This window comes from Natrix helvetica (genome assembly GCF_964273705.1).
Source record: "Natrix helvetica genome assembly, chromosome: 9".
In the NCBI taxonomy this organism is placed as follows: domain Eukaryota; kingdom Metazoa; phylum Chordata; class Lepidosauria; order Squamata; family Natricidae; genus Natrix; species Natrix helvetica.
This window is the reverse complement of record NC_138560.1, coordinates 21,121,214-21,137,576: the sequence shown is the minus strand read 5'-3', so window position 1 is coordinate 21,137,576 and position 16,363 is coordinate 21,121,214. Positions and strand designations below refer to the sequence as shown.

The following is a 16,363-nucleotide window of genomic DNA, read 5'->3' as shown; positions in this document are numbered from 1 at the left end:
TAGACTATTTCACAGATCCACTGCATTTTTCCCAACCTGTCCTATCTGAATCCTGGATTTCAAAATGTACCAAGTGAGTAGATCTCATAAGACTTCTAGAATATGTGGAGGATGGAAGAGGCTTGGAAACATTGCTATTTAAAACTAATAAAACAGTTCTGACTTAAGTAATCGACATGGAGTGTACATACCATTACTGGATAAAGTCTCTTAGTCTTTTAACAGATCTGAAAATGAATAGTGTATCACTACAGATGTCAAAGTGATGCTCTTAGAGCTGTGTATTTAAAACTTGGCAACTTTATGATGTTGTAGACTTTAGCTCCTATAATTCCTCAGTCAGCATGTTCACGCATCTTAAAGTTGCCAAGTTTGAAAAATACTGCTCTAGACAATGCATACACTGAGATCAATTTCCTTACAAAACATGCAATTTAGATTCCAATTGAAAAAAATTAGAATGTAGGGACTATGAAGAAATAAGTTACTTATCCTATATTGACAAATTGCATTTTTCTGGATATTCAGACTTCATCCAATTATGTGAATAATGATCCACTTAAACATCTTCCATGATTAATCATATTTACAGATACATTCACTGTTGTCCCATAATGTTTTAGAATATACTGGAAATGTCACTGCAATATTTATCAGGTTCATAAAGATAAATTTTTGAGGTTTCAAAGACTCATTTTTATACTCAACTCACATATTGGCATTACTAAATCTGCAGGAAACATTAATTTAATATCTGTAGGCATGATGGTTCAGCTGAATAAATCCTTTTTTTCCCCTAGTTTGTTGGAAATTTTACAGGAGGATGGAAATGGGGGAGACTCCTGACATGTTTTGGAAGCTGCCATTAGGTGAAATCAAATTATTCTAGGGACTGTTTTCTCTTTCTTGTCCCATTCCATCTCACACTGAGCAAGATTATTCTTTTAGTTCCAGACCTTATTTCATGGAGAGTGGGAAAGACGTGACTATATGCTTCTGGCAAAAAAAAAAAAAAAAGTTATCTACAGAGACATAAAATTAAATATTGATCTGCACTCTGACTCACCCACCCCCATCCCTGCTTGCTGACATGCATAACATGAAGAGACTGATCTACTGCTCACGCACAAAAGCAAGAGGTGACAAAGTGATGGTGAAGGCAGCTGGCATGGCTGGAGGGAAACACATCCAGCACAGATTCACACATGCACGATGGTTTCTCAGCAGTAATGTGTGACCCTATTCCACCAAAGGCACTACATTAGAAGTGATACATATGCTCTGAGTGGATCTGCAGTTGTTCAGTTCCCAGGAGGACACTAGGCATGTTACAAGGCCATCATCAACTGATCAACATGAATATGTCAACCATCCATATGGTTGGATATGGATATGAAAGCATCGTAAAATGATTTCTGTATAAGGGTGGTAAATAAAGCTTTAACCACAAAAGCTTGTGACACCCTAAAGATTAACAGATTTATCAACATATAAGCATTTGGGGACCTTGGTTCACTTCATCAGATCCAAAAACATGGGTTTTGTGTAATGTGTGTAGTAATAAATTGGCTAATGTTCACTGGCTGTACATATAAATATGCATCTATGCACGTATCAGAGGTGGTATTCAGCCAGTTCACTCCGGTTCAGGCAAACTGGTAGTGGTGGCTGTGGGAGGCTCCACCCACCTGCCCTGACGTAATGCGCAAGCACTGCACATGTGCAGAAAGTGGTGTGCATGAGCAGATGCGAGCATGCTTACATTTGCGGACCAGTAGGGAAGGTAAGTGAATCCCACCTCTGGCATGTATGTATGTATGTATGTATGTATGTATGTATGTATGTATGCATGCATGTATGTATGCATGTATGCATGTATGTATTTACACACACATACATATATATGTATATAGACAAAATTATCACAGCTACAAACCTTAAAAATAATCTACATTTTTTTATGTGAGATATGTGGATTCAAATCCACTTTCTGTCCTTCACTGAAAAATCAACAATACAAAGAAGTTCCTCAAAAGGTGGAGGTGGTATGTAAAATATTTGTGCAAATGCCACATTTGCTAGCAACTTCCATTCAATAGAATGCCTTCAACCCCAGTTGGTCCCTTTTCTTTTTCTTAAAAACATCCTAATTATTTTTGAAAGAGCAGAGAAACCTTTTGCTGGCCAGAGACCACACACCTTTGCCCAGTACTGAAAGGATTACTGGCTATGTAGGGCTATCCCGCATGCATAAAGTTAAAGATAAAGGTTCCCCTCACACATATGTGCTAGTCGTTCCTGACTCTAGGGGGTGGTGCTCATCTCCGTTTCATAGCCAAAGAGCCAGCGCTATCTCCGTGGTCGTGTGGCTGGCATGACTAAATGCCAAAGGCACACAGAGCGCTGTGACCTTCCCACCAAAGGTGGTTCCTATTTTTCTACTTGCATTTTTTACATGCTTTCGAACTGCTAGGTTGGAAGAAGCTGGGACAAGTAAAGGGAACTTGTTAAGCAGCACTAGGGATTTGAACTGCCAAGATGCCGACTTTTCTGATCAACAAGCTCAGCATCTTAGCCACTGCACCCAATATGTATAGGGAAGACTATTGGGGGGCATCAGCCAAATAAGCAAATGTGTGTTAAATCTATGTAGGGTACCCATTACAATTTTCATACATCTCCCATCCTAAAATGTTGAGAGGCTGTGCATCAATTTTTGGCAATCCCTTTGATTAAATTTGTTAACTTGCAGGAAGCTCCTGGGGCTGCAAAGAGGAGAAATGAGGGCTCTTGCACATCTTCCTTTTTTCTATGGTTTCAAAATGGGGTTGTGAAAAAGCATGACAAAACAAGCACCTTCCTTATTGCATGCAGAAGGTTCCAAAAGCCATAGATGAGCCTAAAATTCTATCAATCTGGCAAGATGGGACTTTCCTTGGGAAGCACAGGTGATACTAAGACATAATACTATGACTTTCCTGGCTGGACTGTTTTGTGAGAGCCCGTGGGAATAACTATCTCTCTAGCTATCATCTATCTATCCATCATCTATCTATCCATCATCTATCTATCTATCTATCTATCTATCTATCTATCTATCTATCTATCTATCTATCTATCTATCTATCTATCTATCTATCTATCTATCATCTGTCTGTCATCTGAGTTTGTGTGTACATTGTGTGTGTCTATGTATATTGGGGATGGAGGCTTCATCAGTGAGAAATTCAACAAAAATAAACAATATTCCACATAGTCAACAGTTGACTAACATGCCCAATGGACTTCCTTTCATGCGGAAATGAAAATCACATTTTAGTGTTTATGGTTAATCAGAATTACAGCACTCTACATGAAATGCAACAACAGAACATAGGAATCCTGGCTACAACATGTTTACAAATCTTCTACAAATTGTAGACACATTTGGAAAACAAATCAGAGTGAAAGATTGCTCAAGAGTTGCCACATTATTACCCTAATTAAAAGAAATGAAATAGAAAGAAACAGAAATAATAAGCAGTCTCCTATGACACCATTTTATAATTAAGTCAAGAGTAGGCAACTTGCTTGTGACTGAAGATTTGGTTTTGATTTTTCTGGCTTTCAACAGAAGTTGTGACATCAATCATCTGGTGGGGCCCATTTTTTTAGGCCATTTGAGTGCATAGAGAATTAAGGTAATGAAATGGGTACAAGACATAAGGCAGGGGTGTCCAGGCTGGCTGGGGAACTCTGGGAGTTGAAGTCCACAAGTCTTAAAGTTCCCAAATTTGGAAACCCCTGACATAAGGTATCCATTTTGCCCCCTAAACCCACCTTCGATGGTGAAAAATAGCCCTATTTGTGGTGCTGTGTTTTTTTTTTTAATAAAGGGATGAAATTGGTATTTTATGACTCTACAAGTTTTAAGGCAATTATTTTGCCCCTTAATCTTCTCAATATAATAAAGAATAAATATTTTGACTCCCAACAATCCAGAGCACTCAAAAAAAATCACAAATAATACATCCCAGAATCACATGGTAAATTAGCAATAGATGGGACATGCCACGGAGCTGATGGAAGACCAATACTCCTTTAACACATCTGTCTTCTCAACTTCTGATGTTCTTGCAAAGTGAATGGACTCTAGCAGCTCACCGATCATGTCATATGAAAGCTGATATTGACCAGGTGCTGTTACACCAGAAAATGTTCATATTGACACAGCAAGTGATGAATGTTAGAGTCATACTTTAGTATGGACTCTTGCCAATGTGAACCGAGATCTAAGCTGTTATCTTAAACATGGCACCTTGGAAGTTAAACGCAGCCAAGATCAACCAATTTTGCTTTCCAATAAACAGAACTGAAATGGCATGGGTAAAATGGATTAAGAGCCATCTATTTTATATGCCAAATAAAAAAATAATCTTGGTTGAAAATACTGAAAAGTAACTTGAAAACACATTTTCAAACTGTTGTCCCTTTCTTCTTCTCCACTTTTCTTTTTTTCTTTTCTTCCCTTTCCTTCTCTATCTTTCCTTTCTCTCCCTTTCCTTTCTCTCCCTTTCCCTTCCCTTTTGTGCATGAGATGGCTCTTAAAAAAGGTCACTCCCAGAGAGAACACACAGAGACACAAGAGGATATTATGACATCAGAATGGTGCATCATAGGCAGGCTGTTTATTTCTTAAGAACATAAAAGCCTTGCTGATTAAATCAAAGCTTCAGGATGCAAGCCTCCTGCTTTTGACAATGGACAGCCAGCTGCTTCTGTGAAAATCTTGGAACAGGGCACTGTAGCCTTCATTAATCATCCCCTCGTCTTACCCAATTGTTATCTGATGGAATTGTCAACTGCCTCTAGTAATGCAGGTTCAATGAAATGATGGTGCTCTGACAAACACCATGGATAGTGGATGGATTTGTCCAATACCCCCTTCCTTCTAAAACTTACTGCCAACCTTCACACCTGTGTTGGCTGAAATGAGGGCTGTAGCTCCACATATAAGCATGAAGCATGAAAAGAAAGAAAGAAAAAAAAAAGATGCTTACCTGAAATCATTGCCTATTCTTTTGCCCCGATCTGGAATCCCAGGGTCTGGACACATGTTATGTCCCTGGGACGCACCAACCTGTGTTACTACAAAGCAAAAAAACAGCATATACAGAGGTAGAATAGAAGACAAAAAATGTATATCATCTCAGTGTTGGTGATGCAAATAAAATGGAAAATTACAAGTTGGAATGCATTGAGTAAATGTTATCTGTTCCCATGTTCCCTCCCCTCAAAACATTTGCTGAAGAGTGTCCCTTAATCTGGTGCATTGCAAATGCATCAGCTTGCACCTCGGAATTATGGGAGTTATAGTCCAACATATCTCAAGGGTGAAAATTGTGGAAAGCTAAGTTATGGGTTAGGTGAACTATCAAAGCCACACAGCTCAGAAATAGAACTATGACCTCTGATGAAAACTCAAATCCTGTTCACTCCCCTCTCCCCCCCCCCCAGTTCTCAGCTGTAAGCCACTGAAGCAGACACCTCAACATAGTCTTCCATCTCCCAAGATGTTGCCCAAGACAGCTTATAAAAATAACACCGGAATGCAGAATTGTATGAAAACTCCACTATTCACCACCTGGCTGGTGTTAATGAAAAGCAGTAAGTTAAATAAAAAGCAGTGGAAGATGACAATTGAGATATGTAGGGGAGGATGACAGGAGGAGAGAAGCCAGTTGGGTTCACAGTTGGTGATTTAGTATCATTGTGCAGGACCTGAAAAAGGAATAACCTTTTCCATTAGAAGAGGGAAAAAGAAGCATCAGATGGTGCCAAGAGCAGAGCATGCCACCCATCCAACAGAAGGAATTCCAGAACTATTATAAAATGGCATGTACCCAATTAGGGTGAGATCAAATTGGGAATAAAAATGGATTGATTTCAATTGCACATTCAGTTTTTACAATATCCCAGTCAAAATAAAACGGTAAAAGTGGGCTTATTTTATTTCGTTCTGTTTTTCCCTGCCCTTTCTGCCATGACCTGGTTGAAAAATATGTGACACAATTCTCTGGGTAAGCAAATGGACAAAGGGAAATGTGGAAGTGCACAGCACAGATTTTGGGGGCAAGGGGAACTTAGTAAGATCAATGAACATGATTTATCCCCCCCCCATGATTAGGTTGCATTAATACTGCATCTTTAAGACTGGAGGTGTCAACAGCAATCATCAAGTAGAGAAAAAGGAGACTTCCCAAAGGACAACTGTACTGCACAGGTGACTTGGGGGGAACTGACTCCTCTTTAAGGAAGCAGGTAATATAATTGTTTAAAAGTAAAGGTCTTCCTCACTAATCATTCTCAACTCTAGGGGGCAGTACCCATCTATGTTTCAAAGCCAAAGAGCCAGCGCTATCTGAATAGTGGTAATGTGACCGGCATGACTAAATGCCGAAGGCGCACAGAACGCAGTTACCTTCCCACCAAAGGTGGTTCCTATTTTTCTGCTTGCATTTTTTACATGCTTTCGAACTGCTAGGTTGGCAGAAGCTAGGACAAGTAATGGGAGTTCACTCCGTTACGCAGCGCTAGGGATTCGAACCGCCAAAATGCCGACCTTTCTGATCGAGAAGCTCAGTGTCTTAGCCATGTCCCTTCTACAATTGCTTATAGGTGCCCTCATGTCAAAATCAGGCAGGATTTCTTTAGAAGAGGATTCCATCACATTCGGTCACACTTCGTAATACTTGAAAGGGTGGAATCAGGACCTCTGTAAGAGAAACTGAGGCTGCAAAGCTTGTGAACCACTGCCTGGGTTCTAACTCTTGTGATCACTGGGATGCTTCTCTTCTCATCAGTCTTACAAAATTCTACAGGCTTAAGTACTTGCTTTTTCTCTCTAGCCAAAAAGGATCAAGAACCCAACTGGTTGTTGTGTTGCACCTTGAGGGATATGTGTTATAATGTTGGGTGTACACCTAGGAAACAAGTGTGGAGTAAATCAAGCAACATTACAGTATTTATCCCTGTTTTTATGTAAAGCCTCCATCCTCCCCCCGGACAAATAAGACACATTGCTAACTACATGACTATAGACTAAACTGTATATATTCAAAGAACAAAGAGTCATTGTATCACAATACTTCTTCTTCATCACAATATATTTGCTCCATGTCCATTCACAGCCAGTTTAGAGAATCCCACCCACCCATCTTTTGATTCTTTTTTCTTGAAATGGGGATGGAAATCTATTCTTTCAACATAAACGATGACAGGATGGTGCTCAAAACAACTGTCCACAGAATATTTCCATATTGAATTTATCAACTGCCATAACAAACTCCACTCAACTTTATGAACCACAATTATTATAAGTACAGCACCTTCTCTTTAAAAAAAAAATCACACAGATAACTAAAGCCTCTAAATATTTTCTGGAAGAACTGCTAGGTAGATACTCCACCATTTATACAGGAATGGGGTCTCCCCCAAATGGTGACTCCCCTATATTCAGGATACTCCTGCTATTTCCATTAACTGCACATTATGAGGAATGTAAATCATGAAGCAACAAGTACAGAACAAAACATTATTGACAAACTAAACCTGAGGACACAGAATTTGGGTACAGGAGCAAGATATGTAGATACTATTTTTCAATCACATTTTTACATTTATTTAATTAAAAGTTAAAAAGTACTAGGTTACCAAATTCAATTATTGACATTTGCTTATTATAATCATGCATAAACTAGAATCTGGGAATGAAAGAGTATCTAAGAATAATACATCAGTACAAACAGTTCAGAAGATCTAGAGAACTCAACTTCACCTTGATTACAGTCTTTTTCTCTGATCATTTTGAGACAGGGGCATTTAACCAACCTCGCCACTTGCGGGGCCAATTCCAAATGGGTTTGCTGTTCACTTCCAGGATCCAAGGATGAATTAAATAAATAGGGCCCATTGTTATTGTAATTTTGCTATGAAGCATCTGCAAGAAAACAGCCAAGCTCAGAGAGCATCAAGAACTATTGCTGTTCTCCACCTATCAATACCTATGGGCTGCAGTGGTATTGGAGGTGAGGTAGACATAGGATCAAGGTTCATGCATCTTCATGACTCTTTCACATTCGAGTAGGCTCTATTTTTCACTCAGTAAGGATAGAGGTAACCATCTTGGTCTCCCAAGGCTCAAAACCAAGAGCCATTATTTTCATCCAACATCTCTTTGCTAACAACTGCGATTGCAGTGTTGCTGTCACTAAAATCACCTCAAAGGAGGAAAACAGATGGGAACTTAATAATCAGCAGTTAGAAGCTCATTGCAAAGGAAGAACGAATTAATATACAATATCTTAATTTTTAAAAAATAATTCTTAAAAAAATGTAGACTTTAATCATTGCTAAGTTGTCAGTGCTCATGGGAATGAAGTTTCACCTTTTCCTCCCTTGCTGCAGAATTAAGAAAAAAAAAACCACCTATTTTCTGAAGCTAATTTACACATATGGAATGAAATTAATTCATGTCCCCTGAACTTCCATATTTTAGACAACTCCCAATGCAAATGCTAACTTCAGAGAACAAATGGAAAAGGAAAGGGATACAATCTTCATTGAAACGTGTTGCTGTCATCACAATCATCAGTCCTTTCCTAGGCTGATTTTTTTTTTTTTGTATTTTCCTTTAAAGCATGTTAATGCAGTTGCAACAATAACAATCCACATTCTTTGGACAAATCTCATATTGGGAAGAAGTTCTAGACTTTATCATTATGAAGCAAAAGAATATTTATCTCTGATAGCAGAAGGAAAATGCAGAATAAGGGTCACAAGACAGCTTGAATTCAGGTCCAGGTAGGTTTTAAAGGCATATTTTGTTGATGCCCAGAAGGTGTTTAGTCTGCAAAGTTGAAATAAACTAGTACCGGTAGGTAGATACCAGAATTCTTCGCCCACAACATATCAGATTGTAGATTCTCACTAACTCAAATCCTACCCAAAAATGTTGTGATTTTCTTATGTTTGATTCCCTCCCACTCCTTCATGGTAGTTACAATTTGAAAGTTCCTGCTGGCAGCCCTCACAATGATGTAATGGTACAATGAATGACATATATAGTACAAGGAAATTGTTGACCCTTCCTTCCCCACATTCATTAAAGGGAAAGAATGGAGAAAACAGTTGCTCAATATGGCAGAGTATCAAATGAATGAAGAGGTAATAAAGAATGTATCTGTTAAGTTGGCCCTCCCAATAAGATCATGTGGATATCAAGGAGCAGAGGTCTTCAGAATTCAAGCGTGCTTTCATTTAGTTATTCATTTATTCCTCTTTAAAAAAATAAGCAATACAAATTTGTACTTTCCTGTAAATGCAACTCATTAAGGTTTCATTGTCTGATGCAATAATTTATTTCACATATCACACCAATCTTTGTAAATTATCTTCCCACCATACCTACCCTTGATAAAATAATTTTCTTTGATCTGTTTTTTTTTTACTGCAACTAGTTCAGATTTCTTTTTAAAAAAAAATCAACTGAAAGATAAATAAGTTCCTTATTGTTTGGAAATGCAGCATTTTCATGTAAAAGAAAATAAACCTCATTGTAAACAGATTGCCTTTGATTCAATATTATTACCGACATTGCTACTTTAAAAAAAATGTCTGGCAGAAATATAGCAAAACACTTTGAAAAGTCAAAGGGGCAAGTTACTAACAAACAGAATATTTCTTCCCAGAAGCAAGAGTTTCTTTAATGAAGTATAGCAAAACTTTTTATTCACCGCTTTAAAAAACAACCAATCATAGGACTTATCGAATTAATTCTACCAAGATAGAATGCAGAATCAGATATTCATATAGAAATACAATTAATGCGACCAAAAGAAGCAGAATCAGGCTAAATGTAGCATCACCACAATAGACACTGACATTCTCTGTGAAACGTGGGTGCAGGAAACATGGAAACATTTCAAAATATTTTACTTTCCAAAGGAAAAGTTTATTTTGAAAAAAAAGAAGCAAAACAAAAACCATCATAGAATTCTGCCCTTTCCTATATTTCAAGATGCCCCTGTCTGAAAGAATTTGGAAATTATTCACAGCATTCTAAATGGATTCATACATGCATACACAGGATGAGAAATCCCACCAAATCATTTTGACATTATCTGCCCAGAATGCATGAGACTGTATGGAATGGTTCTTTGTAAGGGAAAAAAAATCAATGAAAAAAAAAAGGAGGAATTTTTTTAAAAAATGAATCAATTTATCTACTATCCAAGATCTGAACCAATCCTGTCTAGTGAAAGCAGACAGTATAACCAAGGTAATTCAATAGCTTCAAGAAGAAGAAGAAAAATGTCATTCCTTTACGAAAAAGGATCCCACTGAATACAGAATGGTATTAGGAAGCCCTTGTTATCCTTAGGAAATTCTTGCAGTTACCACATCAGTCACATCCTACTTTAAAAAGTGGCTTCCAGTAGACATTTGCAAGCTTTAGGCCATGGGTGTCAAAGTCATGGCATCACGTTGCTGTCACACGACATATTGTGATGTGTTTCCCCTTTGCAGAGCTGGGGTGGGTGTGGCCTGAGTGTGGCACATCCAGCCTGTGGGCCACCAATTTGACACCACTGCTTAGGCTAATTCAGGTAGCCTAATTCAGGTAGTCTGTCAGGTTTCCGAAAGATGCCCTAATTGATTCATGAACCTTGAGTTTCAAAAGAAAACCAGTCATTTATTAGGAGTACCATTTTTGCAATGCCCTATTGCAATCAAATCTAAGCCTCATTGGCTGAACTTTACCCCTGTTCCTCCCCTCCCCTCAATCTGTGTCATAAATCACATTCTCCAACAAGGTGCACCCCTCACAAGCCTGCTGTAGTAATCTAAGATCCGACTCTAGCCGAAGGTATGTGTGGAATGTGCTTCCCCCACTTTCTTCACCATGGCAACTTTATGAGTTGACATAGAGTCAATTTCAGACAACCACTGTTGGGAGAACTCCAATATATTAACCTGCATGAATCCTGAGTTTCCAGGATCATATGAGAGTGAAGCTTAGAGGTAGTGCTTGACTTATAACCATTAGTTTAGTTACCATTTTAAGTTACAGCAGCACTGACAGAAGTGACTTACGACTAGTCCTCTCATTTATAACCACTGCAGCACCCCCAGGGTCACATGATCAGAATTTGGACACTAGGCAACTGGCATGGATTAATGACCATTGCAGTGTCCCCGGGTCACATGATTATCATTTGTGTCTCTCCCAGTTGGCTTTCAACAAGAAAAGTCAATGGGAGAAGCCAAATTTGCTAAGAACTGTATGGTTCACTTAACAACTGCATCAAAAAAGGACATAAAATCAGGCATGAATCACTTAACCCAGTGATGCAGTTTCAGGTCCCAACTGTCATCATATGTCAAGGACTACCTATATTACAAACTGTGACCAGATGCTTTACATTACTTTAATTTTCTTGTAAAAGATAAAGGAGGAGAATCAGGTTCTACTATGTTGACTGTATCCTGAACTTTTGCTCTGTCTGAAATGAATCTTGGTGCAATATCATAAGAACGATAATATATTTAAATAACAGGACTACTAATATGGAATTTTAAATATTTTGTCTTGAGTAGCTGCACATCCAAAATGCCATACTTCTGAGCAATTTCTGCAGTGTTAACAATGACTACTGGGGATAACTAGGGATATACTATTTTTTTCCAGTAGTGACATAGGAGGCACCTGTATAATTTTCTGTGCAATCTAACAATATATTTTATTTGTGAGTGCTTGTGTGCATGCAGGCATATGTATATAGGGGAACTCAGGTGGTGGCCTGCAGTGTTCCCGTCATAAAATGAAACCGGAATTCATTTACAATGGAGCACTTATCAACATTTTGAGCTGCGACCTAATAAAATATATATTGGTATTTTTTTTTATAAAATTTCTCTGCTCCCCAGCATTCAGTTTGAGCCAGACCAGGGGTGGGCAAGTATGGTCCATTCCATTTATGAGCTGTGGCTCAAAAATTCTGAGAACTGAAATCTGTAGGTTGTAAGATCATAGCTGCCCATCCCTGATCAAGACCATTTTGAAATTTAATCTTTCATTTCAGTCTGTTCCTAATTCAGATAACTATTATGTTGATGGACAGATAAATGAATGCTCAGAGTCCTGACCCCTTTGATATAATTTCTTTTCAACAATCGGTTGGCTTCGGGAAAAAAAAATAATTTGCTAGGTGGCAAAAGGCAAAGTATGCCATTTTCTAAAACACAAAGAGCAAAGCCTGATTGGTTATATATTTAGTCTTCACTTCTCAGTTTTATTAATCTAATTGTTCAACTACTATGAAAACAGCAATAAGCTTGCTAAGCATTTGTTTTGTTTTCTTCACTGCCATAAGCCAATATGCAAGAATGCTATAACTTAAACCAATCTGTTCTAGAAATCATCCGCAGGGATTCAGAAGCAAATCATGTTCAGGATATGACTAAGATGTCATCTCAGACAAATTTATCCTAATTTAAATATGTTGGCAAAGCATTTCCACTGGTTTTAAACTATTCTCAGCCAGTAAGCACATTCTGAAATAAATGATTAAAATTCTTCAGTCCTTGAGGTTTTTTTTTTCCTTTCAAATAATCTTTTTAAAGTTGCATTTCAAAAGCAGTATCTAGGAAAACAAATCATAACTGAAGATCAAATTTTTTTTTGCCCAGTTAGAAATGCATGCAAGTTTCCGTCAACCAAATATTGTATCGTTTGCTAAGCTTGTGTTATTAACTTTCAGAAATTCAATAAGAGAAACAGTCACAGCCCTTCTCTATGGATTTAATGCAAACAAAAATAGTGTGATCATTACTCATCTTACTATAGGTCAAATCACAAGTATGCTTTCCATCAGCGTGTGAGGTTTCAAGGCTTAACTTGCTTGTTTCTTTTTTTCCCACACCAATCTGGAAATATTGGTAGAAGTAATAACAAAATATGATCAGGGAAAAACTACAAGTTGCCAGCTGGATCAGAGAAAACATTTCAACATTTCCTTTCTACAGTAGAAATGGTGAGAATCAGGTGTCTGCAATTTCTGTAGGGAGAGAGAAAGAGCTGCTTTCAAGTCTCTAATATCCTTTTGTACATAACTGCTTCTCAAAGATCCTTTCTAGAAATTAAAGTTTCCCACACTTTCAGCAAACACTGGTTTGTTTGCTCAGTCTACTAGTGACGTAATGAAACAACGATTCCTTGCTTTCTTGCAAGTTCTGCTCAAAGCAACTGATGCATATTAAATTTTTTGTGTATGATTAATATTTTGTGTATAATGAAAACAAACTCGCTTATCAAGGGCAACCTTTGCTGCTGCGGTTGGAAAGATGACAGTTGGAGAAAATGCTCTGCTGATTCAACATCTGGATTCAACAGTTCAGCCCTATCAAGATGCAGTAGAAACATGACAAGGTGGAACAAAATAGGGGCAGAGGAACATGTCATTAGAGAGGGAAGCGAGATTGATTTGGTCTGAATCTGTATGCAAGCATGCTGGTGTTTTTGATGCTATGTAAGAACTAGAATGCACATTATTTTTGGAGAGTCGTTTGCAAAAAGTCTGCATGCTAGAAAAAGCACACTACCCCTCCCCTCCTCTCCATCCGAATTATAGCACAGAAATATCTACAATATTTTGTGTCAATTTTTTTTCCATGTTGGGTCTCTATGCCCTCCCCAAACAAACTGATCCAGAAATAGAGGGCAAGGAATACATCTATTACCGGAGAAAATAATCTGACGAAAACTGAGGTCAACAGATTTCTTCATTTCCGTATATTACAAATGTCAGATATTCATTGCAAAATTCAGGGCTTAAATTCACTACAATATTATATTTATTTATTCATGTTTACATATCAAACTTCTCAACCACCAATCTCCCTCAGAGAGGACTCTAAACATTCATATCTATATCTCTCTAGGAAGGAAGTATTTGGTATTTGGGTAACTAGTACAAGAATATCAAGCACATACGCATGAACATATCATAGCTGACTGGGAGGATTATTAACAACAATTATGATATTGTTTTTCTCAAGTTTTAAATCACCATTTGATATGGTGGAAATTCTTGCAGAAAGTTATGGCACCATAACAAATACAGAACACATGAAGCTCATAGTTTGACTGAAAAGCTGCTTTATTCAATTTCAATTTCTTTCTTTTTTATTGAAAATGCCCATTAGTATGTTCAGGCTGTCATAGGATTTTCTTTTATGAGATATGGGAATTCAAAGCACATAAAATAAAGTGTAACCAACATGCTAAGAGGGACCTGACCCTTTCTGAAATTCTGCTAGAGTGGGGCATCTGAGTTGAAGGAAGGGAGATGCCAACTTATTCACTCATATCAAGGCCTAAATGGACCTCAAACTCGCCTTTCCCTTTCTCAAATTTGCAAGGTTTCTGACATAAGCTTCTGTTTGGAACAGTTTACACAGCAGTTTGTAATAGACTGGGTGGTCCATGATAGGTTGTTGAATAAATAAAAAAAGAACCAATCTAGATTTATTTATCTGTTTGTTCATCCATCCATCCATTCGTCCATCCATCTTCTATTGCTGTCTTTCTCAGTCAATGACTCTGAGTGGCTTACAGTTCAAAATATAACAATCTGAGCTATGAAACATCTTAGTGTCTTGAGAAGATCTTTTAAATGCTCTTCACGGTAAGAACAGTCTCAAGTTCTTCAAATGTGATCTACAGTGAAAATACCAAGAGCTGAAAGCTCCTTACCCCTTCTCAACTCTTCCATTATCAGACCATCTACACGCTAATTTGTAGAACAACAAGTCAAAAATTAGACGTGAGCAGCAGAGCAGAAGTGATCACTTGGAAAAGGAGTAAAGAGAAGATTTTCTTTTTTTTTAATACTGCCTCTTCATCTTCATGAAGAACACGATGGAATAAAGCAGGGGGTCTCCAAACCTGTCAACTTTAAGACTTGTGGACTTCAACTCCCAGAATTCTCCAGCCAGAAGAGGAGAATTCTGGGAATTGAAGTCCACAAGTCTTAAAGTTGCCAAGTTTGAAGACCTCTGGAATAAAGAGCCAGAATGTCCACATTCATTGAGCTTGTCTTCCTCCCATTCTTAAAAGAGGTCACTGTTTTCTATAACTAAAAAAATGCCATAATAGCCAGAGAAATGTGCCCCCAATAGTTACCAAAGGAAATAAGGCAACTTGGAAAATGAATACAGGAAACAAATGTCTTGAAGATGCTTTCCATATAAAAATCAGGCGGAAGCATTGAAGAGGTGAGAAAGAAAGTGTTAACTCCACATAAGAACCTGACCTACAGGTCTTCCAGTTCCTTCCTAAATGCCTTCCATTGCCTCTACAATTCATGCAAATAGAGGCTTTTCCTTTTTACTCTTTGTCCTCTCAAAAAGACTACACAATTTCTGCACTATTGTGACTTGCTCATTTCTATGGTGAGATTCCTCCTCTGATGACTGTCCCAGTTTGAAATCTGGTCCCTAAGACAAAATAAATCTCAGACCCAAAACATCATACCTTCTCACACACACACACACACACACACACACACACACACACACACACACCTGGGATGCCCAAAAGCAATGGAGGAACACAGTAGATACAAAACAACACTATTTCTCTCTCACTTTCTCTCTCTCAACTTCCTAACATTGTTCTCAAGTACAGAATTACCAATAAGGCAAACAATCCTGGAGGTGTGTCTGTCTGTCTGTCTGTCTGTGTTTGTATAAACACATAGGTCTCCAAAATCTCTTTTTACATTGCATACTTTTTTACATGAAGTTATTGCTTCTTACCTAAGAAAACATGTAGAGGATAGGCACAATGACATTTAATATACTAGGAAAGGAAAATAAAACTGAGCATGTTTTAGATTATTGTTTTTCCTTTGCTGTTTGTTTCTGAACAATTGACCCAAGCTTTCTGACATTTGTGTTTGTCAAGCATGTATTTGCTCCCATCTGAATTACTTAGTAGAGTGCATGACGTATAGATGAGAAATGCAAATCCCTGCAGTCCTGCAAAGCACTCCTAACAATATATACAGCACATGGTCCATTCCACTGTGGACATGTGTGGGTTCACGCTTACACTCACACACGCAATCACACACACACACACACACACACACACACACACACACAGAGGCATCCCTTACAGAGTTAGTATGTGTTTGCAAACAGAGCACTAAACGGAGCAGGTGAAGCAATAATGCAGGGTAGGAGGGGAGAACAGGCATTACCATTTTGAAAAAGAGTGGCATCATTCTGGTGATTGCTGGAAAGTCATATGGGATGTTCA

General features: G+C 38.0%; 1 protein-coding gene across 1 annotated transcript in view; it reads right to left on the bottom strand.

Moving 5' to 3' along the window:
• The window catches only part of CSMD2 (CUB and Sushi multiple domains 2), a gene marked incomplete at its 5' end in the record, with an annotated part of 765,891 nt that overhangs the window by 363,460 nt on the left and 386,068 nt on the right, over positions 1-16,363 (bottom strand). Inside the window, one exon of the mRNA XM_081962655.1 lies at positions 5,040-5,127. Coding sequence (XP_081818781.1) covers positions 5,040-5,127 — 88 coding nt within the window. The remainder of the gene's footprint in view (positions 1-5,039; positions 5,128-16,363) is intronic.